The sequence below is a fragment of the Pollicipes pollicipes genome, unplaced genomic scaffold (genome assembly GCF_011947565.3).
Source record: "Pollicipes pollicipes isolate AB1234 unplaced genomic scaffold, Ppol_2.1 Scaffold_6686;HRSCAF=7923_pilon_pilon_pilon, whole genome shotgun sequence".
NCBI lineage: Eukaryota > Metazoa > Arthropoda > Thecostraca > Pollicipedomorpha > Pollicipedidae > Pollicipes > Pollicipes pollicipes.
The window spans coordinates 8,566,933-8,593,253 of NW_023596921.1; the positions used below are offsets into that span (position 1 = coordinate 8,566,933).

The window sequence follows — 26,321 nt, forward strand, 5'->3', positions numbered from 1 at the left end:
ACTCAAATGCAAAACTCAAGGCAGTCTTGTATGATTTTGGTCACCATTACCTTCGAAAGATCAAACAACGTCACTGACCTTAAATGAGCATGTGAAATTTTTCTTAGGACAGGTGTCTAACTTCCGGGATACTTTGGACACCAACCTGGAGTTTGATCTTGTTTGACCTTATTTGGCCCAAAATTAGTCAGGAGCATAGGAGCCCCAAACTTTGACCCAAGTGAGTTTCTGTACAGGCCGACACACCCTGCGAATTTGGTGTTTACAGTTCTCTTACGGGGGCGAGTTAAGCAGTGAAAAGGAGAGAAAGATCATAAGCCAAATATGGACTTCATTGTTGGACAATGGATATCATCCACAACTTTCAGGTAGAATGTTGGAAGAGGTAAAACGTCGAGCGCGTGGAGGATGGCTAGTGGGAGGAGGTGACACGTCCTGTCAGACGACGGGTCCTCAACACTAAATAAATGAGCACTTCCTTTGGAAAATTAAAGATACCATTAGAAAATCAAAGCTGCGCGTTCGGATAGTTTGAAATAATGACAATCAACTAAAGAAGTCTGTGATGAAATATCGTATCTCGAAGCCCGAGAGCGCGGAAAAAAATAAATGGCATTTATGCAAGTCTTGGGTTCAAGGGGTATGCGCGCAAAAAAGCGGTTTACGAAATTAAGCGTAGACTGTGAAAAACAGGGGAGGGACATAGTCTACGTCGGGGAGTTTGTGCGCCCTATCCGTTTAAAGTGTAATGAACACCTGCAGGAAGCTAAAAACAAAACAAGGAGTGCCCCTCTCGGTGACGATTTTTTTGGTGGGGGGGGGGGGGCGAGATCACAGGACAAAGCCCGCTCAGGCGGAAATCCAATAAGGTATGGACATTTTACCCTTTGGAGAGCCAAAAGTCGACTACAGAATACAGGACCATCCAGACAGGGAAATATGTGAATATATTCATGTCAAAGGTCGGCGACCAGAGCTCAACGTCCAGGGCTCATCATGGCTGATTATGCGAATGAGATAAGCACCCTGCTGTGTGATGCGTGCTAGCTTAAAATCGCTTACACGCATGAGTGGTGCCTGGCAGTGTTGCTTTAGGCCTGTTTAAATGAAATCGTTTGCACGTATTAAAAATTTCGTGGCGCAAGCAAGCAAAAATTTTCGTGGCGCAAATCGCTTGTATTGTGAATGAAGCGTGATGCGTGGTGACTTTTTACCTTAATTCGTATGCACATACACGTATTTTTGCGTATTTTAATTCTCAGTTGGACGTGCACTGCATTGTAGTAATGGTTAGCAACTGTTGCTTTTTAAATCCCTGAGTGCTGGTGGCCTGTAAAAACTGTGACTCGCTGTTAAAAAACAACTGAAAAATGGAGTAGGGCTGGCAGGCAATTTTAAATTAACAACTGCTATTCCTTTTGATAAAGGTATGTTGCCAAAACATCAACGCATCTTTCTTGTCATTTCCCTGTTTTTTAAGAGGAACAAGGCTATTGCTACCGTCTGATCTATATGCATTATGTTTCGCAACGGCACTTGACGTCTTTCGTAACCATGGGCATTGCGTTTGTCTGAGAACTCACATATCATCGTCACGAGATCGCGTCTCACAGAAAAAAAATCAAAATCACCTGTATCCAACAGCACACTTTTCTCCGGCAGTACCAATATGGACAGGTACACTTGACAGGGCGCACACTGCAGCAGAGAACGTTACAGCCAGTGCAAGTGCAATGAGTGTTGCAGATGTCACATGTTGCGAGAACCGACACACGGTGGCAAAATGTGACTCGTGCTTTGCTTTGGCCGCTTTGCACACATTGCTCCACGTGCGGGATTGATTGGGAGCGGATGCCGATTGTCTCCATAGCAACAAACACTTTACAACAGATACAGCCAATTCAGGCACCTGAGGATGAAAACTTTCCTCCATTCTTGCCCCAGATCTGAATTGCTGTTGCTGGTAGCGGCATTCTGGGACTCGGCTGTGTTGCAAATGAATTACAGCCCTTCTGGACTTAGTCTATGCCAAAGGCTTATGACTGATCAAATGCAGTCCGAGGATGTGAGGTGACTGCTCATGCTTTCGTGTTGACAAGGCGAACAATGCGGAACTTGAATTATTCTTAAAAGTATCTTGAGTAGAGTCTGTGCAATGCTGGTCAGCGGTTACATGCTTCTAGCCGCAAGTTCCACTCAAGCCTTTGAGGCATTGCTGAAACTCATCTATCGAATCATCGCATTTTTGACGGCGGCTCGCCAACAGGTAGCAGGCGTGTGCTTTACTCACTGGTACTCTATTGGTTTATTCATTCCCCAGCTGGGTGACCGGGCGATGTCGAAGTAATAAAAAGGTATTTAGAAGTGAGACACGCTCCAAAAAAATTACAGGCCGCAATAATTTTCTGGACCAATACCGTAAATACGTACACAAATCTGCCCCGCCAGACATTGCACTTACTTAAAAATACAAAATGCAAGCAGCACGATGAAATTTACAGATTTGCGCGTCTCACACGCCAGTCTCAGCTTATTCGGGAGGAATCTTCCCACGAGAGGGGTCGTCCTATTCTCCTGAATCGAGGCTCGACCAGCTGACCAATCAGTGGAGTCACATGTCCCTCCGATGTACAGCAATATGGTTCCTCCACCGGCTCGGGCAATTCTGGAGCGGGCGGCTCGGGTGCTGAGTAGCCGAGACCGTACACGACGCGAGACGGCGATTGGCAAGTGTACCGCCAACACCCGAAAACCCCTGGTTCAGTCGAGACCGTTCACTTACAGAGATTGATCTTGCCTCATGTTCAAAGTCATGCCGTAGCTCTGCTTGGCGGGAAACCATCCGTTTGAAATCAAAGGGCATTTCAGATGGGATAAGTGGGACTCTTCGGGTGAAGATGTTTACCTTCTCAGCCTTGTTCTTCAGAAATGTCGCCATTTCAGGGGTTGGGAATTCAGGTTTTCGTAAGAGCATGATGGGCGCGTCTTGTTTGAACACCAAGCTGTGCGATGAAATCATAGTAGCCCCAGGCTGCTGAGAAGCCCCAGTAGGTAGTTCACAGCGTCCTCTGGGTTTGGGTTATTGTCTAGCGACGACTTGCAGGTCCCTGTCTCTCCGCGTTGCTTTTCCAGAAGCTTGCAGTTCTTATCAGCAATGAAGTCGGTCGTTGCCAGGATGACTTATTCGCTGAGCAAGGTCGAGTCTTGGTTCCAGGTCGATGAGGCCATGACCGAGAAGCCGTCAATGAGTGCTCTCTTTGGAACCATCACCCCGGTTGGGTTGACAAGCTCAACTGGCCGCTATATTCTGGTTTACACTCAATCGGTCTCCTCGCGACTGGCCGATACACATTCGATTAGCACGCGATAGCCGTTTTACTTCATTCGATGACCTCCGATGACCCCATTGGGCAAGTTTACTTGCCCCGCATAACGCGTCATGGTTCGATTTGGACCAAAGTGTAACACAAACCTTCATATCGCCATGCTGATTGAGAACAGATGGTACTAGGGGGTTCTACCACTGGTGGTTCTCGAGCCATGGGATCAGACGACAGGGTTTCCCATGTATTATGTCAGATAGATGCCTCGGAACGTGACTATGGTAGCATTGTAGCTATCAGAGTGGGGAGTGTATTCACGAATTTTCCGTGATGTATGATGCATAGGCACGCTCAGCCCATATCCAGTAAGTGGTATTACTAATGAGTAGTTGGTTGTGGTGCCTAACAACTCTCAGGAATTGTTTTGGCCATTACCTGGCAGCGCCACTTGTGTCGGGATTTATTTTGAATTAATTTAAATATATATTGTTTACTAAATTGCATTATCTATTTAAGCCGTTGCAGGCGCTAGGACATGTCCATGCTGCCTACAGAAATGAGGTTTATTAATCTGAGTAGTTGCAGAGAGCCAAACATTCATGCGGCATGCGATAGGGAGCCTTGGGCAAAGTCGTACGTGTTTGCAACCGCATGGATCCAGCAATCTGACTTTACTCCGCAAAGGCCTGTCATGCAACGCACTACCTTTGGGAGCACACGACGAGCACTCATTCCTTATAGTCTTATGGGACAAAAGCCGACCAATGAACAATGACAAGCATACGACAAACATGAGTGCACAGACAGACGGATTTAAACACAGCTCGTACTGATCAGGATGGCAAGATAACAAGGCGCCTGCAGCCAAGTTTGAGAGCCCCGGGCACGACGCCGCCCGCTGCTGGTCCCGGACGCGTGCGTACCTGCAGTGAATCAGGATAGGCCCGGCCCCGTCTCCGCTGTTGGCGGCGGCCGTCTTCCTCACGAAGCGGAGGATGGACAGGGGCTGGTCGGGCACACCCTCGGCCGGCCAGCCGGTGTAGTGGTACTCGTAGATGACCCGCCCGCCGCATACGGCTCTGCTTTTTTGCTGTGGCAGTGCCCGCCACGTTGGGAAGTGTGCGATATGTAATGCTCTGTTTGAGTACGGTAAACGTTCCGTCATTTCATCCCGATGCAATGTGCTAAGCATGAAGGTCAATAGGTAACTTACACTGTATGCAAGAATTTCATAGGGCGACACTACTCGCTGGTGTTAAGTTCATAGTTCATAGTTCAGATAAGTTCAAGTCAAGTTAAGTTAAGTTAAGTTCAAGTTCGTTGGTGTCATGGTTTCCGATGCACCTGAAGGAACGTACCTTGGCGTGCTTCATGACAAACTTCCGTACTGTATACGACGCCAGCCGCCGTGTTTGCAGGTGCTCCACTTCTATGAGACCGTACGCTTCCTTTCCGTCCAGGGGCCAATATTTATTGTACGTATTCTGTAAAAGGCGTATCATATCAAGTACGTACTACAAAGAATCAGCTCACTACGGTAAGCGAATTGAAGTTGGGCTTGACAAAAACATAACGGCCTCGCGCTTCACGATTTCTCTCTCCCAGCAACGTGACGGGGTCTTAAGACGAACCCGGTTTTGAGTCGCGAATGCTCACCACCTAAGAACACTTGAAACTGCTTGAGAACGTTTCAAGCATGCTTCGACATGATTTCAAAAGGCTTTGTGTTACGTTGTTTTCATTTCTAAGTTAAATTTCTCGAAGTCGTCCATTCTGCCCCCCCCCCCCCCGCAAAAGCTCATCACCCCAAATAGCGTGATATTAAGACATAAACCAGCACTCCTTGACATTTCAAGCACACTGTAATATCGATCAAAGTGAGAGTCACGAGGGCTGTGGCATGGTCGGCTAATGCTGCCGCAGACACACCTCTAAATCTACTCCTCTAAATCTACGGATCCTCTAAATTCCGCCCTTCGGATACAATATTTGATAAAACCATGGTTGAGGAGCAGAACTATAGCTTGCATCTGCGGCTTGCTCGGGTTTAATCCACCGGCCTCTTCATTCATGTCACTTCGGAGTCAGGTAGATCTAGTCTGTTGGCTCTACCGAACAAGCAGGGTCGATCAGGGTTGCAATACCCACGTGACATTACTGGGACTGGCATTGAGCCAAGAGCATGAAGACACCGAACTAGTCGGTTCTACCCACCTCAGCTGCTCATGTGCCTACTCGCAACTGCTACGTTACTTTTATGCGCTCCAACGGAGGTCATGCTGTTGTCTTATCTATCGAGGGTTATCTCTATCACAGGTTATGCTGGAGCAACTCCCGGACTGATGCGTACTGGTCCTGTACATAAGTCAGTACATGCTGACCATGACCTTCGCTTGGCGCGTACTGACCCTGTTTCGTTCCGCCTGGCTGGTGATCATGATGACGATCTGGACCCGCTGCTCCCAGATCAGGCGCCAGAAAGCCGCCAGCGAGCCAGTCAACGGTGTCCGGACGCCGATGTACTGGTTGCGGAAGAGGAAGCCGTCGATGTAGTTGGCGTCGATGTGCTCTCCCTGCCGCTGACCGGGCAGCGGACGCAGAGGCACCAGACTGTGGGCATCTGGTCAGAAGCACAACAGCGTAGTTGACTGGGCAGTGCACAGGTGCCCTGGTGTGGGCGAACCAAGAAGTTTGCGTGGTTCCTGTTGCGCAGATTGACCAATGGAACACGAATGATGGATGAATATTCTATTCCGTGCATCAGTGGAAATGAAATGTCGATGAACCCTTCAACGCACAGTATGCAATACATCCTAGCTTTATATATAGCGTGCGGAGCCACAGGTGTGCCAAGTGAACGCCGTTTGAGGCGCGGAAATCTGGCGTTGGAGAACACGAGAGCCCGGCGGTCCCTCCCCGCGAGCTGCTGCGACGAGCGGATGGGACGGTCTGCCTGCTGTCCTTCTGTCCGGCGTCCGGCTATCGCAAGCGCATCCACACCGGCCATGCGCATGTGTTGAGGCCGACCGCTGGCTGTGACTGCGCCCCTTGCCGCCGGTCCGCTTAAGCAGACGCCACAGAGATCCAATGGCGTGGGGGAAGGAGCTGGCGATGAAGAGGACGCCCCTCTTCCCTTCGCCCGGACCCGACTACCAGTCAGCTGGCGGTCGGGCGGCGCCACGTCGACAGAGGTCTTCAGTATGACCTTAGAGGTGGCACGACAGACTGCTCCTCGTCATCTTTCGGAGCCATCAAGCAGCCGGTGTCTTGCGCGAAGCGTTCCTTAAAGGCGCGCGGCGACCCACATGCATGGATTTTCATGCGGACGTTGCCGGGGGTAAAACCCGCTATGTCCAGTCCGGGCAGGCTCCCTTGACTGATGAGAAAGATACGGGTCTGACGCTAGGTGACCCCGGCTTGCAGCCGGGTCCGCCCGCGGGAAGGAGGACGACCTCGTCATCACTCCTTCTTTTCTCCCACGGGGACCGATCCTTGGAGCGTCTGCTCACATGAGCCCGTGATTAGACGCGTCGTCGCAGCCAGCGGCCCGCCTCAACACATGCACGTAGCTGGTGTACGGATCGACCAGCGAGAGCCGGCTGCCGGGCGGTAGGACAGAGGGTGCGCCGTCACAGTCGCCCGCCGCAGCGGCGCCGGTGTGTCGGCCGGTGTCGCCGCTGTCGGCGCCGGTGTGTCGGCCGGTGTCGCCAGTGTCGGCGCCGGTGTGTCGGCCGGTGTCGCCGCTGTCGGTGCCGGTGTGTCAGCCGGTGTCGCCGCTGTCGGCGCCGGTGTGTCGGCCGGTGTCGCCAGTGTCGGCGCCGGTGTGTCGGCCGGTGTCGCCGCTGTCGGCGCCGGTGTGTCGGCCGGTGTCGCCAGTGTCGGCGCCGGTGTGTCGGCCGGTGTCGCCGGTGTCGGCGCCGGTGTGTCGGCCAGTGTCGCCGGTGTCGGCGCCGGTGTGCGTCCTACGCCGCCAGGCGCCCGCGCCCCAGCCGGTGCCTGCACCGAACACTTGAGCTCCGTTACAAAACCTGCTACGGGGCGGTACGTGTGTAGTTAAACGCCAGTCTTGCAGAATGATTACGCGCACTCTACAGCATGATAAAGGAACAAGCATGCTTACATGCGTTGATGTCTTGACACCTGTTTTTCTCAGCAATTGTAGTCCACCCCAGCTGCATGCTGTGTTCCAGTATCTCTTCATGCTCCTTATAAAGACCTGTAGAGGCAAACGCAAAATGTGATTGCACTAGTGGTCATTTTCTATGTAATGAAGGCTTCCCTCTTGTAATAAAATTAACACTTTTCTATTTTCACCGCTACTGTCCCCTTCAACAAAACTGTTCAGTTTCCAACGGCGCATTCAGTGAACTGTCATCCCAAATATCTCGATCAATGCTGTTAATCTGCTGAATGAATCCATTCATCCTTGATCCACATGCTATTAGCCTTATCCGGTTTACTACAAAATTGTCCCGTCTATTAACGCCATCAACCCGTTTACTGCTTCATTCACGTGTCTTAATACTTGCACTGTTAACTGATCACAGTTGTGTCACCCGTGCGCTCTTCACAGCAAATGCCCTTCCAGGGAAAAAGGAGCCTGCGCTTCAGGATCCGTCCCTAAATACGGGTCACCGCGGACCAAACAAGCATTATATGAGCATTATCGCTGGAAATCCCGCCTCATGATCCATATACTGTCTTGAATGGACACGATAAATGGCACTGTTTTTCTGGAAGAAAAGAGGGACTCAGATTCTTTGATCTGGCAAAGATCCAAATGTGGCTTTGCTTTTCGCGACGACAATTGACTGCTCTTATTTCATTAACCCCTACCCTTGTCTCGTTTGGCAATACCCCTTTTCTGCTGACTGCACCCCTGCCCCGCTGTACCTTCATCTGAGTTGGCGTGCAGGTTAGCCACGTGTGCCGAGAAGGCGGCGGCCGGGACGGGTCCGGTGCCTCCGCCCGGCCCGCGCCGCTCCCAGTCGGCGGGGGACGTCACTGGCACACGGACCGCCGCCGGTCCGGCCGTGGAGCCCCGCGACCCCGCCACGTAACACCTGCCGGGTATAGCGGCTCATGTGTGGCTGGAGTGGCACGCTGTAGGCACACTGGCTTAGTTAATGTCAGCGTGCTGATGGGGCAGGTTTTTCAGGTCCAGATTAAACTGCAGTCAACGATCACACAAGGTTTGATGTGCTCCAAAATGCGGGAAAGCACACGCATCCCTTGCCAAATAGTCCGAAAGTGTATAACCTTACATCTGCATCCACGAAGGCCCCAGTTTGGAGGCTAACTGTGCCGGACAGCATCCCTCGCCTGTGTGCCGGTAGGCCCGCCTCACCTCCAGATGGCCAGCGCCGCCAGCGCCAGCAGGAAGGCACAGCAGGCGCACGCGATGCCGGCGATAAGGCCGGCGTTGAGCGGCGCGGCGCTGCCCAGGTGGCGCCACACGCTCCAGGTGGCGCCAGCGGCGCGGTCGCACTGGCGCCGGGCGCGGCCGGCCAGCGGCGCCGAGGGCGGCGACAGGAGCAGCGGCACCGAGCGGTGGAGGGAGCGGGCCGCCGCCCGCACGCGGACCTCGTACAGCGTGCCGGCCGTCAGGTTCGACAGCAGAAACTGAGGAGGAATGGTCAGAGTATGGGCTGGCCAGTGGAGACCGCAGGCATCGGTCACGAGAAACCGGAGACGGGCATTATCCTGGATGGAACTCAGGAGACTTTCTTGGAAGACACGCTACAGAACGTGCCACCTTTTTCTTTAAACTAGCTCGGCTCAGGATGGTTGGGGGGTCGTCGCTGCGGTCTCAGACGTCTCCTTTCCCTGGCATGGCTCGCTATCGATCGACGGATGATTGTTTGATGATGAGTCTCTCCCGAGGCGGACAAAAGATCGCAGTAAGCCACATACCTGCATGCGACAGATAATGTCCGTCAAAAGACAGAAACAAAATGTAAACAATGTGATAACTATGTAAATGACCTGTGTAAGCATTTTGTAAATAACCTGTGTAAGTATATTGTAAATGACCTGTGTAAGCAGTTTGTAAATGAAAACATACAAGATTGAAATATGTCATGTCGTCCTATTCTAGCCTAGCATGGGGATACCAAACCAAGACAAGCCATTCTCTGCTGATTTCTGTCAAGACCCACAGCGCGGCGCAGTGTCTGCAGTGTTCTCCCTCTCTCCATACCCACCTTTCCCTCCCGGCCGACCGGGTCGGCGGCGACCGGCACCTCCGTGACGGCTGCCGCCCGCTCGGCCCGGTAGCTGACCAGATAGTGGTGGACGCGGCCGCTGAAGATGAAGCTGGAGTTGGGGCTGGAGCTGAAGCTGGGGCTAGAGCTGGAGCCGGAGTTGGAGCTAGAGCTCGAGCTAAAGCTGGAGCTGGAGCGCTCCGGCGGCCGCCAGGTCAGCAGCAGTGCCGCGTCCGGTCGGCACGCGAGCGAGGTCAGCCGCGGTGCCGACGGCGCCGACACGTCGGTGGTGACCGCGAGCGCCGCCGACTCGCGGCCCTCCATGCTCCGCGTGAACGCCTTCACCGTCACCGAGTAGTTGGTGAACGGAACTGCCACAAGCGAGATGGGAAGTAGACTCTTACTATGGCTACAGCGACAGGACGAAGACCGGCTGGTGGATTGCTGGCCTGTTTTTTTTTTTGTTTTGTTTTTTTTTTTTGCTAGAGGAGTGTAATAAAAGCCGCATAAAATATGCATACCGCAGGCTGTTTGCAGTATCGCTGAGTGTTTCAGCTATCAATAGGCGACACACAGGACAGCACTGCGACGCTTGTCGCTGTACTGTTCACACAGTGCTTTGAAAAAATCACGATTGGTGATGTGGATGGGGTGGTAAAATGTTCATGCAGTTTAGTGCGATTTGCAAATGCAACGACATAAAGCCCAACGCTGCCGACAATTTATGCACAGCATCAAATAACGAAATGACAAGTGAAGACAGCCACCCATTAGCGTCCACTCCCTGCTTTAGATGAAAACCGACAATCCTAGAACGTTTGTCAGAATAAAAGCCATCAGTCATCCGGTAGCTTCCCACCGAGGTTCCTCAGCGTGTACTGCATATTGTCCACGGGCAGCCGGAGCCAAGTGGCGTTAGTGAAGTTGCCAGTGCTGATGTAGATCCTGTAGCCCTCGATGAGACCGTTGCGGCGGCTCGGCGGCAGCCAGGAGATGGTGACCGTGGTGTCGGTCACGTTCAGGACGGACACCTGCCGCGGAGCTTCAGGGACTGAAGCAAAGTCCCGAGGCGGGTCAACGTCCTCCGCAGGTCAAATGACGCCAAATTGCTGAAAACGGCTGGATCAGGACAGGTTATTCCACGTCTCACAGTAAGAATCTGCGGATCGTTTTTCGAAACCGTAGCAACCTTCAACTTTCTAGGTCTCCCTGGATTGTGTTTGAGTGGGCAGCAAAACAGATCCAACTATTTCAAGCTGTCTCGTAGATCTTGTCTTGTCGGCTACCAAGTCGCGATGGTTGTACCAGTGTGCTAAATCCAGGTAACTTTGATTGAAATGTCGTGGCATTGCATGACCTTTATTGTTATAGTAACATGTATGGCATCCAAACTGCTACTCCTTGCGCAATATGTGTGAATCAACATCGCAAGCGAAATTATTGGAAAGATTACTACATCGGATCTAAGCAGTGCCTAAGGGGTTGAGCCACATGCGTGTTCACATTACCTCCTTCGTCCGTAGTGACAACAACGGTAGAGCTGGGGCCCAGGCCAGCCGGGTTCTCCACTTGTACAGAGATGAGATACTGGGTGAACGGACGCAGGCCAAAGATGGTGTGGCTCTGGAAATGGCGGCAAAAAATGATCTGACCATTGGACATTGCACGCGTAAATCAGCTGATACCGCAGTAACGTGAGGACGTCTGTCGGTTACCTGGCGTTGGCCGAAGATCAAGTTGGACATGGGAAGATGTTTGATGGTTAGAATGGCAAGATGTTACGGTTATGTCTGATGAAGCGTGACTTTTGAAGTTATTTATAAATTTCGGTGACCGCATCTCGGTGGTGAGTTCAGTGCGCAAGTGACAAAAGCTACCCGTGCGTGTCGAAGATTGCCCACACAGGCGCGCCACCCGCATCGAGAGAGGAGACAGAGCCATGGCTCCATCCATCGCATCCCTCCTGGTGGCAGGGATGGTCATCTTATTTAAACGATTTAGACCTTCCTCGGTTTGGACCACGAAACACAAGTTTGCACACTCCAGACCATCGGTTGGAGAGTTAGGTGTCAGATTCCGGTGACACCTCCGCACCCATGGTAAAATTTTAGTTGCGCTTCTGTCCTCCCGTGGCACCAAGATACCTCCGCCGCAGTTGAAAACCCCCAAACCTCGCGTTAACGCGCTTAGACTCTGATTCCAGTATCCTGTTCAAAGCCCGGCCAGTCACTCTTTTTCTCACTGACTCCCCGCACGAGAAGTAAGGCACTTGGTTTTTCAGCTAGCGGGAACGCATCGTCTGTGACCCGGCATAAGCCACGCTGGCTCGTCCAAGGCCGCTCCGAGCCCGCCCACTTATTCGCAGCTGACAGGGAGACTTCCTTGAAGATAGGTCTATTGCGTTCACCCCACCCCTCGGCCTGCACTCGCCTGGATTCTCTCGTCCTTGATCCGAAGCTCTTTGGCGCTGTTTTTGGCCGCACCACGCTCACGGTAGGTGATGCGGTAGTACTGGAACTCGCCGCGCAGCTCCTGGCTCGACAATGGCCTCCAGCGGACGCGCACCGAGGTGGAGCTTGTGTTGTGCGCCGCCAGGATCGCTGGCTTACCGGACGGCGCTGCCAGTGAGCAGAGCCAACACATGTCCGTCAAGCGAGTTTGTCGCGGCTTGCGCGCGACGGCGTATTTTTTTTAAGAGGCGGAGGTTAGGCTGATCAGCGATGAAATCCTAGTCGTCAAATGCTGCATACTGATATAAAAGCGCCCGTTGTGCACTTTGAGTGACATCAGACGTCGCTGGCTTAGAAGCCGCGATCTACCGTTTTGCAGTCAGGCTGTTCCAAATCTCGATGACAGCCTTGAGTGCATCGCCTCTGGCCAGACCGCAGAGCGTGATCGCCGCCGGCAGCTGGTGGGAGCTCGGATCTCATCAGCTGCACAGCAACTATGCAAACAAAACAAAGTGGCGCGCAGCCTGAGGACGTGATTATGTTGAATGCGTTGTTTACGCCGAGCATGCAAATCGTGAGCCGTGCTGGCCTGGCATTTTCGTGTCTTCGGGATCTCCGACTGAAGAGAGCGCCAATGTTGTGAAATATAACGGAAACAATGCCAAAAAATAGGTTTGTTCGGATAAAGAAAAGGGTTGGATATTAACCTTGTGTTGATTAGAAATAGCTGGTAGCATGCAGCAACTTTTTGTTGGATGAAAACTTATTGCTTTAGCAGTTAATTAAAGTTCGTGAGAACAGCAGTCACGGGTTTGAGGCGCTCGCAGAAGCGGTAATGGTGTGCATCGAAATAGCTTGACTGGCACGGTATGTTTTGAACGTGACATGGGGGCCAAAACATATGAGACATTCTTTTAATAATTATAAAAGAGACTGAGGAGTCCATGGTGTAAAGTAGTTATCATTAGGGGAGAGTTATACCACCAAACGTTTTCGACAACAGAAAACTTGCGGAGCTAACCCGACAGAAATTGAAGCATGGGTACAAGGTGTTTAGCGTGCAAACGTGAGACGGGAAAACGCATAACCAAAAAACACGGAAAACATGAAACTATTGGGGTGTACTACACCTGTCAGAGATCAGCAGCAAGCAATGCCGGATGATAATCACTTTCCTCTCTGTCGGGTCCAACGGAGTCTCACCCGCTGTAGCTATGCAGGTTACAGCTTGGGAGCGCGCCACACTGACATATTAACGGAACATAGTGACAGGCATGGGCAACAAGAATGCCATTGACGCCCATATGAGCAGCACCCAGGGTAGTCCGGGTCAGTGTAGTCAGGGTCAATACGGGGGCCCCTATGGTCACTACTGGTGGCAATACTGCATCAATACTGGAGCCGGCATAGGTGCTGTGGATTAGTGACCGTCAAAGCTGGCCAAATTCAGCCTGAGACCAGGGGACGCTAAATTATTTCAATAAGTTTAGTTTGACAACCTTTTTACTCGAATAATGTTGGGGTCCCGAAAGAACATCCACACACGAATGAAGCGAGAACAGTTCAACGACTGGGTACTGTGTTTTTACGGTAACGAACGGTAACGGTAACCGTAACGAAATTCGCAACACGAGATATATGGAACTGGTGTGGAAACGGTAGGGTGCCTTTACACATGGAACTTAAACAAGAAAATTATTACTTTAGACATGGGAGATCCGGGAGCCCCACCAGAGCTTCAAGCGACTTGTTTGGTAGTAGTGGGTCGCTGATGGGTTTCAAGCAGTTAACATGCGCATATGGCATAAACGGTATATTGTTGGATTTCTCGGGACTTCATGATGGTTTACCGGGCTCGTGCTGGGATGGAGAAGCTGGCAGCACCTATTATTCATCCAACTATTTCGTTCATTTTGCTACGGTCTGAAGGGCCAAAATACGCATGCATCATACTTGTTGCTTACAAATTACAGAAGCATGAACACATACAGAAAGACAACTGGGGAAAACGATACGGCAATAATATTTGCCGGCATGATGCTTGCTGGGCTTGCCTTGCCTATTTGAAACTACATCAAGTTCATTATACAGAGCACTACATTATAAGACAATGACATGTCGCAGGACCCCAGAAAATAACATGGACCCATGTCACAAACAGGGTTCTGCGTCACATGAGTATTGCAAAAAGTAGTGATTGTGTGCACTGCAATACTGCTAGGAAGACCATGGAGCAATCAGAAAAGAATATTATGAGGAGCGTGATTGAATTCAACGAGTCGACAGTGATGCTGGGAACATTTAAAAATCAATTGAGAATTCGCATGGCTGCGTATTCCAAAAGCTTAATCAGAGGGGGGTAGATTTACATCTCAATCGTGTTATCTCTGCTTGTAAAGGACGGAAGACATGTGGGAATGTTGATCGCGACACGTAATAGATCCAGTATGAGAGGAAATGGGTAAATCTGGGACGGAAATGTGGTGTCTGAGATGGCTGTTGAGGCTTTTTTTGTAACATGTTAACAAAATGATGTAAAGCGAGCGGGTTAAATCATTGCAGCTTATTCCCTTTGAACTCGATTACCGAAGCGCCCATTTGTGAGGATTTTGTAACATATGTGTTTGTAGTTGTCCAATGTATGCATTATGCGCCACATGTAAAGTAAATGACACAAAGCTTTTTGAAGAAAGCATGCAGTTAAAAGAACTTTGAATATGACAATGAATCATGTTAGGGGAATTGCCTTAACACAACTTGGCCGAACTCGAGAAAAGCATTGAGAGAAAAGCAGCGTGAACGAAACGACGTCATTGATAACTAGAGCCGCCGAACGCGAAACCATTCCGATTGGACAGATGCTTCTACCACCACAATTGAATATCACCAGCTTCTCCTTCCCACACGTGGCGCACTGATAGCACGCTGTATGTACAGCGTATGCAATGGCCATCGCATTAGATAAGCTCTGGACGGACCGGCTGGTAGAACGGGTCGTGACCCCAGCTTCACCCTGTCCGGCGCCGCGACTGGTGGGGAAGAGAGGGGGGGGGGGGGGGCGGATGAGCCGGACGGCGCACCGGGGGCGGAATGGCGACTAGATGGTCGGTGCCGGACCGTAACACTACATATGCAGCAGTGGCGGCGCCCGGCAATCAGAGCCGGCGCCGGCCGGACCAGCAGCCGACGATCGGCCGGACCAGCAGCCGACGATCGGCCAGACCAGCAGCCGACGGTCGGCCGGACCAGCAGCCGACGGTCGGCCGGACCAGCAGCCGACGCAGCCCACGATCGGCCGGACCAGCAGCCGACGGTCGGCCGGACCAGCAGCCGACGCAGCCGACGATCGGCCGGACCAGCAGCCGACGATGCGCACGGGCAGGAGTGTGCGGGAGTGACACGGGGAATGACAGGCGGCCGTTATGACCGGGAGTCTGCGGGAGTGACACAGGAGGAGCGATATAGTAGGAGTTGACGGGCGGCGGCCACGGCTGGGAGTCTGTGGGAGTGACAGGGGAGGACGACAGACGTCCGCTAGGGCGAGGAACCTGCTAGGGTGACTATAACAACAAAGCCTACCTAGTTAAAGAAGTGCGGTCGCTTGAAAGTCCATGACCACGAGTAGCTCCTGTGACGTTAGGTGGAAACAGACCGGTGTCTACACAAAACAAGAACGGACAGAACAAGACGTAACGACACGGCTCGAAGCGTAGCGTTTTTGTTCAGGCATGCTACGTAAGCGCAGCAATGGCAGGTTGCATCGCGGGTGCACTTAGACCGTCGACGGCAGCAGCCAAGGATTTACAGTCAGGCATAGAGGCGTCGCTGGATTTTCCAGATAGTAACAGCTTGTCCGCTGACCGGTTGGAATTGGTTTATTGTGTTGTAGGCGCTGGATCTAGCAGATAGGACGCCTTGCCGCCTTCCTGGACAATCACCTTCCAACACGGACGGCGACCCCTAACCAAAACCAATCATTGAGGATCCATGAACAACGCTGGAGACACGTGTCCCCCGAAATATGAAAGTAACTTCGGCCCTCGGCAGGCTGCTTAAGGGCGCCAAAGGCACGCCTTTATGGCGACCATGGGCAGCGGCAAGTATTTTTGGTTGTGGGGAACGGGGACAGAGCCAGTGATGAAGGATTTCGGTCATAACCGTGCTCCGGAGTTTTTCAGTTTAACTTCTCAGGCCTTTGCGTGTCCTCCGGCCGTGGGTGTGTAGAATTTCAAACGTCGTTTATCCGCTCAGCTGTTACGTGTTATGTGGTGGCGAAAGCAAACACGACTTTATGCTACGAGTATACGGGGTGTTGTAGTGTTAGCATGTGCATTGCTTTATGCAAACATATATGTTACGTTTCTGTAGGGCGGTAAACGTCCGGCCACATTGACGGATCCAGTCACGGGTTTTGGGAGCCAAGGCATTTGGCAAAATTACACAATTTACCCCAATTTCATTTTTGTCCGTTGATTTAGGTCGCACTGCCTGTAGCATAAAATACCGCTCTGTTTACATTATGGTTTTTGTGTGAATCGAGAGCGGTACACAAACAGTGCGTCTCAATTTAGCGTCACACCTTATTTTTCATGTCAGCTACGTCATGGATTAAAAACCGTAATAAACAACATAATCCTGATCAACAGTGCTCAAACATACTCAACTGGGTTTAACAACTCTTGACGTACAGTTCACATTGACCAACAGCTGTGTGGGATGGTTGTAAGCCCAACGGTGAGGATGACTTTGTTGTAACAGTGTGGCAGAAAAGGCATGTGCTATTGACGGAGCCACCAAACGCATGCTTATTACTGAATCATTGAGTTGCCAGAGGTGCACGTAAACCTCCGTTGGATGGATGCATGCCATAGCACGTAAACCATTTCAATTTCATGAGAGCTATTTCCTCATCAGCATAGCAACGTGATAGATGGACAGCCCACAAAACAAGTCTAATTTGATTGCTTTATATTACTCATCACATTGGCTTCATTATCTGCTGTGCATTTTTGGCTTCATTATCTACATGGCTTACATGGCTTCATTATCTGCTGCACGCAATGATGCAGCTCAAACCTGCGATCCGGGCAACCTGAAAGTCTGAGTCCATCCTGAACTGATGCATTCCCTGAAATGGTGGGAGGTCGCGGCCACATTTGTAATGTGGCGAAACGCGTATTGGTAGGTTCGCCTTCCAGATTCAGTTGTTCATATATGACTTGCCAAACGAGGGCCAGTGAGCTTTAGCCGTGGGCTTCACAACGTCAGCCTGGTTACAGAGCAGCCCATAGTCATGTGGTCCCATGACAAGGCAAAGGTTTTTTAGGCGTTTGGATTACGGACCGAGGCAAAATGGATCTGTTGAACATGCATTACAATAGTAGGATTGTGGGTGAAAAGTGCTATCAGCTATGTTTTCCACGGAATCAGAAAAAAATTGCCCCAGGATTTTTTGTTTTGTTTTTCTGTACGGTTTTTCAGTTTGTAACTGAACTGGAGCCATAATCTGAACTATCGATGCCATGCCAAAATCCAAATTTGCCACCCAATTTTATTGTTTTATGAGATCTTATAACAAAGAACCAGTGGCGTCAATATCATGCTTAGTTCCAAGACAGAGGCGTCTTGGCTTATATCTGACGCACTTAAAATCTATTTCTAACGTAATTTACCCAATGTCTTAAGTTACCCATTAGTAAGGGACATAGCTCTGAGGTTGAGGTATTAAACCAACCTTTGGACCCAACTCAACGTAGGGGGGGGGGGGGGCAGGGCCCAAACAAAAGAATATACGTTGTCACCCGTTGTCCAAAGCTTCTCCGGCATTGTTTGCCAACGGGCACATCGCAAAAAACTAGTGTGCGGCGTATCTGTAGATTACGTAATCTTTGTTTGCACATGACGTAGCTCTTAGCTCAAGATGCGGACGAAGATTAAGTGCATGCAAGGATTTTAAAGGACAGAATGGTGTATAGAAGTCGACACAGTTGACAACTACTGCATCACAGTGTCCAATAGAACCGACACGAGTAGATGCATAACCTAGCTACAACGGATCGGGTGAGTGTCGTAAGACCTGCTCACATCTAATGCGCGTACCTCATGCGAGAAGGTTTAGCTCATCTTCCGGTCGGTGGCCAATAGGCTGAATTTCTGCTATTGCGGCAGGAGCAGGATCAGGCGCAGCTCCCGAAAACATAATTCACATGCTTGGCAATCCCATGTTTCGACAGCGTGCCCTACTGCTAGCAAAGGCCCATGGAGCCGTGCCCAAGTCTTTTAGTCGGGAGATCGTGGCTCGGACCATGCTGCGCGCGCTAAGAGCGGACGCCCCATTGGGATGTTGGCAGTACAGTGGTAGACGGGGAAGTCAGCGCGGGTGGTCACTCGTTCGCAGGTGGTTCCCACGGCTCCGGTGTTGCTGCTGTGACCAGGTCTTTCCCCAGACGCGGAACCGCCTGAGGTACAGGTCCGGGTTTCTCCGTCCATCTAGGACCGCTCTTTGTGTCAGCGTCTCTGTCCATTTTGTGTCAAGCTCCTCGTCCGTTCAGTGCTCTACGCCAATCACCTTGTCGGTCATGTGTTCTGCATCAATCTCCCCGTCCGCCCAACGCTCTATGCCAATCACCCTGTCGGTCCTGTGTTGTGCGCTGATCTCCTCGTCCGTCCATTAACCTCGACTTCATGATAAACTTTTTCTGACCTGGTTTCGATCCGTGGCTTGTCAAATACTTCAGCTTGGTCCTAAAGAAGGAAACTGTAGGCACTCGCACACCAGTCATTTTGAGACCATTTTTCAGATGCAGATCCGTGAAGCCTGTTCCAAGCAGTGACCCACAACTTGCAATCATGTGTCATAAAATGGATCATTTTCGACCCGACTGACATACCTGGCTTTCTCGATCCGGCCAAGATGCGACAATCGCTTCTCCTCCTTAGCACTGCAGACATCTCCAAGCACTCCGTCGTCATTACCCTCTACCCTGCACTTTGACGCTCTGGGGCAGGAGAAGACGATTCTGTTCATATGGGTTTCAGCATGCTAACAACAGTCTGTCATGGCGCGATGCCGGCATGGCGGGAGGCGGCCCCTCCCCCCCCCCCCCCCCCCCCCCCGGAGGTCTTGGTGTCGTGGCCGGCCTTACCTTCCCTCAGCGTGATGATGGGGTAGGAGGCGGTGCCATTCGGCGAGGCGCCGATGCCGTTGACTGCCGTCACCTTGAAGCTGTAGGCGGTGAACGGCAGCAGGTCGGTCACCACGAACGTCGTCTGGTCGTCTGGCGTGGTGATGGGCTGGTCACCCCACTCGCCGTGCTCGCCAGTCCTGCCAACGGTCCATGCGACTCGCACGTGATCCGAAAAAAACAGAGAAGCCACCGGAAGTTGCACTGCGCAATTCACACTCTGCTGTATGACACTTGCCTGGATCAAGCAAGCCCCCGAGATATCATCAGTGACTTGTGGGTATTGAAAGACAGATATTTAGGTTTTCGGTATGGTTGATGAATACCTTGACACAGGCAACGAAAGGTCTTCAAAAATAATTCGCTCTGTAGAATCCGCCATCTACCTTGATCACCCACCACCCAACAATCTAGGGAGGTGGAAAACCTAAAAACACTGAATTACCAGGATGTGTGGAAGCTGCAGAACACTTTCTCTGGACAAAACGGGCATCCCTAGATCAATGCTGTCTTGCATTGTTTTGCTCGAGTTTGGCACATATGATATGAGATGTAGATATGACACCCTTAGTGTCACACTAGAACATATACAGTTATACTATTTACGAATGCATCTCATGTACGTTTTAGAGTCTTAAGATACGTTAAATAACGTAAAAACCTGGTCGACTGACGAAATAGGGGCTTTGTTCAATCTGTTGTCAGCACAATTGTCAGCTGAAATGCGTGACGTCATGCGTGCTGATGGGGCGTTCGACGTCAGAGCCGGCCGGAAAACTTTTATGTTACCTTTTTCCTTTACCCTTTAACTACTTTAGACCACACACTAATACTGGCATACGGTCAACCATGACACACTGCCTATGACGTGGCGAATGGAAGCGTACTTACACTGGCATTGGTGTCTATCTTACCCGTTAAGTTGATTGCCTCTTTTCACACCCATCTCATTTAGATTTATTTCCGTTTCATTTGAACTGTTTGGTGACCGGCCTAGTCGATGTTGGTCTTACTTGGCGAATACTTCAGACCCGACCCTCGCCGAATCTAGCTGCGCGGCATTTCAAAACATCTGATTATCCTCACCGGAACGGGTGGGGTAGGATTTACGAAAACCCTTCCCGACCCTCGCTGCGGCAGGTCCGCTCAGTTAGCCACGCGCGAGCTGGGCGGATGGGTTTGCATGCGTTGGTCAAATATTCGGAAATGCATGACCTCGCCTGAGGTGAAACACGTAGCATAGCTCATTTCAACAAACAACATAGAGACCATCCTCTGGAAGTTTCCTCAACAAACAGGATCATCACGTGTGCGTGATTATCGTGCTAAAAAGACTGAAATTATTTCAGTGTTTGATGGTTTGATGCGTTATAGCTTTTCATCAGATGGCATTGGTCTGAAACTATACTGATGTGGCTGAACAGCTGTGCGGCATTTTCAAGATTGCTAGCTTAAATGGAATGCTCCACATTTCAAGATATTGAAACAAGCATCAGGTATGATGAAATAAACTCACTTTTAACTATTGGTGTACTTTTAGCCCGCGCTCGGGTGGTGGGCCAAATTGACCCCCGAAGACTTTTCCAGAATGGTTTCCGGACGGCGCGGCGTAGCGGCGTCAAATTTCCATACCTGTAGACAGTTGAATAGCAGATCGTTTGCCACCCAAAATGTAGATGTACCTTGTAAGGTCACTGACCTATGGCAGGTCAAAGTCGGTCCATGGTTTCAGCAAAGTCAATTTCTGGGGAATTGTTCATTCTGATGCAATAACGGGGTGTTAGACGAAGCCACACATCTCTGAGATGCTTTCTTAGCCAACACAAACATTGAATGAGCAAATTACGTTGACCTAAGGTCAGGTATGAAGGTAAAACCAAGGTCAAAACCAACCTGCTTTATTGCTCTAGGGCTCGCTGTATGGGATAGTTGCTAGACCTCATTTCGAATTTACTGATCACTTCATATTATACAATAGTGTAATATAATGATGTTATAATATTATAATATAATGATAATCTCACTATTGTTATTATTATTGTATATCAACATTACTGTATATCGTAAGATATATACATATATATATATATATATATATATATATATATATATATATATATATATATATACAACAATACTGAACAAGGTCACTGACCTTGCATGAGCATGTGACCGTTTGCTTAGAAACAGTGATCTAGGCTCTAGGGGCACTATGGAGACTAACCTGAAATTTGACCTTATTTGAACTTATTTGACCCGAAGGTCATGACCTAGGAAACTCAAGCCTTGACCTAAGTGAATTCACGTACAGGTCAACACACCCTGTGAATTTCGTATCTCTAGATTTGTTATTTCCCGAGATCTCAGCGGGGCCAAAATGACCCCCCCCGCACCCGAGCGAAGGTTATCCAGCAGGCCACCCGGGCGCGTGTTAAATGGAAAAGACCGCTCTGCGTAACATAGTTTCTCTGCTTAGTAAATATGCTTATCAATACGTCATTGTATGATTACGTTATCGTAGCTTGCATAAAATTGACTGAGAGCTTACTGACGGCCGCTATATCAGGGAATCGTGCTCACGAACGTCAGATATCAACGACGCGACAATTATGTTCATTTTAACCTTATTGGCGCATGTTAATTGAATGGCATGATTTTAATGACGATATTATGGCGTCATGAATGCATAGATGACCTTAAAATAGCCTCCCCAAAAATTATGCACATCGTCGTGAGCGTATAGCTTAGAAACTAGAGGGGTTTAGGTCTTAGGAAGGCAGGGGTGTGAAATGCGGCGAATGATCTTCAAGATGACTATTCCAGTCCAAAATCCCATGCAAACGTGGAACACTCCCTTTAAAGAGCAACACTTGGAATCATACCTATATGACTAACTTAATGCCATTGGTTACATTTCTCAAACATCAAGAACAAGCCAAGAATCACAATGTGCTTTCGGCCTTAGGCCATCGAAGGGTTGTAAGCTTTTTTCCTTTCTTCCAAACACATTTTAAAATGCGTGCAAAGCTGCATTCGCCTCAGCAATGCTTGCCACTGTCGTTTAGGAGATATTTCATAGCAAGCGTTTTCCGATGATTTAACATGGAGACGCCCTCTACATTGGAACCGGTCCGAAAACCAGCTGAATCTCAGACATTAGCCATTTCATCTATTAACGTTTGGACTGATTACAATGCGTACGTTGTTTCCACATTATATTTTGGAACGATGTTTGCTATGACATGCTATCTTCCGGAAGACAGTGATATGCAATGATGAGGCGAGTATAGGTTTGCGTGCATTTGAAAATGTGTCTGGAGGAGGGGAAAAATGTTACAAAACGTAGATGGCCTGAAGCGCAAAGAACAGCGTACGTTTTGGCTTGACGAAACCCTGAAAACTGAAACCACTGTTAACGATTACCCAGGCGAAATCATGGCTTTGTTCACTACAATATGTTGTGCGTTACATGCATAAAACGTGCATGCTGCTTACAGCGGAAGTGTCTTACCTGGTATAAATAATGTAGTATCGAATGGGGCTGTTGTTTTGCCTGATGCCGGGAGTCCAGGACAGGAACACCGAGCGGGACGTAAAGTTGGTGATCAGGGGTCGTCCGGGCGCCGACGGGACATCTGACGGCGGTATTATATTGTTGCTGTTAAGCTTATTTTAGTTTGCCGCCAACAGAGCAGGGCTCCACTAACAGGTGAAGTCTTTAGTGACTTTGCCTGTTTAACGATAAAGCAAGGTCCCGTGCCTTCGTCACCGACTAACAATGCCATTATTGTATTGTATTACTTCCATAGGGCCATCCACAATGGAACGTGGCTGTAACATCCCAGTGTCAAAATTACAGGCGATGAGAACATGCAGGTAAAGACAAGAATAACACACAGGCACCCATTCACCACCTGCCTGCAACATTCGCGTTAAAAGGGGTGCGCTCTAACCGCGCGCGCGAAACGCTGCTGTGTTGGTTGTGTGATGTCGGCAGGCAGCCCATTATACAGTGTCAGTTGTGTGACGTCGGCTGGCAGCGCGTTATACAATGCTGGCGTGTGGTGCCCAAAACGTCTCCTACCGGCCTCGATTCTGGGCCTAAGGAGGTGTAGGAGTCTGTCCTACCGGCCGGGTCGCACACGCGTGTCGCGATTTAACACAAACATAGCCCTCAGCACATCAGCCTCGCCGTGTAGGATCACCTTCTGAGCCAGGGCGACCATTGGAAGCCATGTCACGTGTCGAGGCCACAGCCTCGCCATGTAGGATCACCTTATGAGCCAGGGCGACCATTGGAAGCCATGTCACGTGTCGACGCCACAGCCTCGCCATGTAGGATCACCTTGTGAGCCAGGGCGACCATTGGAAGCCATGTCACGTGTCGAGGCCACATCCTTCGAAGTGTCTCACGCAGGTCAGACACATGGTCAAATCTACGTCGGCAAAAATCACTGACTTCAAAGTTCAGGATCCTTTGGATTCCATTAACGATGTTTTCTGTGTGTCATTGCCATAAGCCGTGAGAAAGTATCTGACCTGCGTGAGCACCAACGCCGTCACCAGAGCTTTGTCGAGGTCACGTCGTCAAACGACGTCGACGTTGCGTTTGGCGGTGTCACGTGTTGCGCGAAATAGTCTATTGCGAGCTTAAGTATTGTCAACCTTAAATAGGGGCTTTCTTATTGGGCAAGCGTTTCATGGGTGCAGTTAATCGGCTGCTTGGTCCATGGTCCATTCCAGTGAAAAATATTTGGATCTGCTACATCTCACTTCAAATTATATTTCTCATCCAGTGTGGTAAAGATCGATATAAAAAGCCGTTGCAAACATGACATTGTGTTTTATCGTTTTGATCCCACAAAATCAGCACGCTTTGTGTGTCAAAACTTCCAAATAAATCCATGTACCTTGATCCAGAGTGATCCCTAGAGAGCACCATGAGATCATCTCTGCCCAGGGACGCACGTGATCATTACACAATTTTTTTATATCTGTCTTAGATGAGATTTTATCAACAGTTGCAAGCCAATTCTGAGGTACAAGAGATCGTATAACAGGAAGAAATGTTACATTCAGCCTTATCCAAAAGTTGGGACCACCATCCGAAATATAGGTAATGTGATTACATACTGAAATCCAGGCATACGTTTGGATTGAATGAACCTCATGCAGTCAGATGGTCAGTACCATATTTGGCCAGTGTGTTAATAGAAACCGTGAGCTTTCAAAACCATACGTTTGCAGGCCATGTATACAGCAAATCTTAAATTTGATGGACATAGCCATCTAATATATATATATATATATATATATATATATATATATATATATATGCTTCAGATGCCTTCGTGACCCTGAGACACCGCAAAATGTACGCCCACTGATCATTGATTGTATGAAGGCAGTGGTAAACGCAGCGGATGCAAACACAGCCTCTGCATTGCGTACAAATCCCATCAAATGTGCAAGCAATCCGAGCTCCTGTTTCGCCGCGGTGTTACTTCGATGATATTGATAGGTGTGGAACATTGATGGACGCTAGATGTTGCCGCGGAAACGATCATGATCTCTGTAGCGCACGGAGCACGCCCAGCGGAACCGATCCACAGCCGACCCAGTCAGTAACTTGCCCTGGACGACGAGCTTGATGTGTCGGTCGTCGGTGCCGCGCCCGTTGACGCGGCACAGGTACTCGCCGCTGTCGGTGACCTCGACCGCGTCATACCGGAGCGAGAGCGTGTCGGGCAGCAGGCGGACGCGGTCGTAGTTGTGGAAGACGACGGTCGCACCGTTTGCGTACTCCAGCAGCTTCGTCTCGATCGCCGCATCTACTGACACGATGGTGCGCTCCGTGCAGCCGTAGCAGAGCCAGGTCACGTCGGTGACCTGGGTCGGGTCAAGGTCGGTCATGCCGTCGCAGGGTAGCGTCACACTCGCTTGAGACCTTGAGAGAACTGTGTTGCTTTGGCTGCAGCAGCCTGAGGGTAGAGGACAAAGCGATCTGTTACAATGTGATTTTAAGTGTGCTGCAGTGAAAAAACAGGTCTCCACAAATCATCCTTTCAGTTTTTGTGACTGAGTGGTAGCGGGTAATCAACATGTAATTACATGTGCACTTAAGATGCATAGGCACTCATGCCGTGAAAAAAACTGTATATCCCAGAGCACCTTCTGTCCGCTTGTGTGTGTGTGTGAGTGTGTGTGTGTGTGTGTGTGTGTGTGTGTGTGTGTGTGTGTGTGTGTGTGTGTGTGTGTGTGTGTGTGTGTGTGTGTGTGTGTGTGTGTGTGTGTGTGTGTGTGTGTGTGTGTGTGTGTGTGTGCGTGTGTGTGTGCGATCTGCGCTTGTTTGCTGTAGGTGCGCGCTCCGTTTTACGTTGACTTAAGCCTGAAGTATGCAGGCTAATTGTTTCTTAAGAGATCATTTCAATTTACTCAACGATAGCAAAAACCCATAAAGCCTCCAAAGAAACTGCTTTGATGTAAGAGGGTTGAAGGCTATTTATATGAATTGCTAGTTCGCAATTCGTACAATGTGAGAGCCGTCATGCAGAAGTATCTTAGTCCATAAAGGTTGCGTGGTCAGCCCAATTTGACTTAGTGAAATCGATGGTCCTGCACTTTTTGAAATGTTGTGGACTTATTCAGTGACTATCAGGTTTCTGGCAAGCTCGAATTCCTCCCAACATAGGTAGCTCCCACTGTGTAAGTCAGTGTCAGTAAGTGTTCTGCGTGTTCACAGTGTTACCAAATCAGTAAGTGTTCTGCTTGAACAAGGAACCACTTGAAGTACTGAAGACTGCATATTTCGAGCTTTCTAACGAGACGCTTGCTGGACACCATTTACTTGACAGAAAGCAGGGGCCTGGCGGGTCCATTGGTTGGTACCTGCCGTTGCAGATTCAGGGTAGTATTTGCTGGAGCTTACTTCCAGGAGACTATCAACGATGCCTTCACCTGGCTCGTCAGGCCTCTGACCCACTAGCGACTCCTGCAGGATCAAATCTCACCCGGGATGAAGCGATGAGACAAGCCGTTAGTTCTGACCCGACACTGCGCGGGGCGGACATATATATATATATATATATATATATATATATATATATATATATATATATATATGTCCCCGCCAACTGGGAGACAGTCCGCTGCCGCTGTTGC

The 26,321-nt window shown here is 49.9% G+C and overlaps 1 protein-coding gene across 1 annotated transcript in view; it reads right to left on the minus strand.

Moving 5' to 3' along the window:
- The window catches only part of LOC119107407 (tyrosine-protein phosphatase 99A), a 36,918-nt gene extending 11,845 nt beyond the window's left edge, over positions 1-25,073 (minus strand). Inside the window, exons 1-14 of the mRNA XM_037230843.1 lie at positions 24,794-25,073; positions 22,672-22,795; positions 19,122-19,300; positions 11,957-12,144; positions 11,035-11,149; positions 10,386-10,577; positions 9,766-9,897; positions 8,914-8,971; positions 8,671-8,760; positions 8,217-8,386; positions 7,444-7,539; positions 5,732-5,943; positions 4,682-4,807; positions 4,247-4,413 (exon numbers count right to left, since the gene is read on the minus strand). Coding sequence (XP_037086738.1) covers positions 4,247-4,413; positions 4,682-4,807; positions 5,732-5,943; positions 7,444-7,539; positions 8,217-8,386; positions 8,671-8,760; positions 8,914-8,971; positions 9,766-9,897; positions 10,386-10,577; positions 11,035-11,149; positions 11,957-12,144; positions 19,122-19,300; positions 22,672-22,795; positions 24,794-25,073 — 2,129 coding nt within the window. The remainder of the gene's footprint in view (positions 1-4,246; positions 4,414-4,681; positions 4,808-5,731; positions 5,944-7,443; positions 7,540-8,216; positions 8,387-8,670; positions 8,761-8,913; positions 8,972-9,765; positions 9,898-10,385; positions 10,578-11,034; positions 11,150-11,956; positions 12,145-19,121; positions 19,301-22,671; positions 22,796-24,793) is intronic.
- Between the last annotated feature and the right edge of the window lie 1,248 nt (positions 25,074-26,321).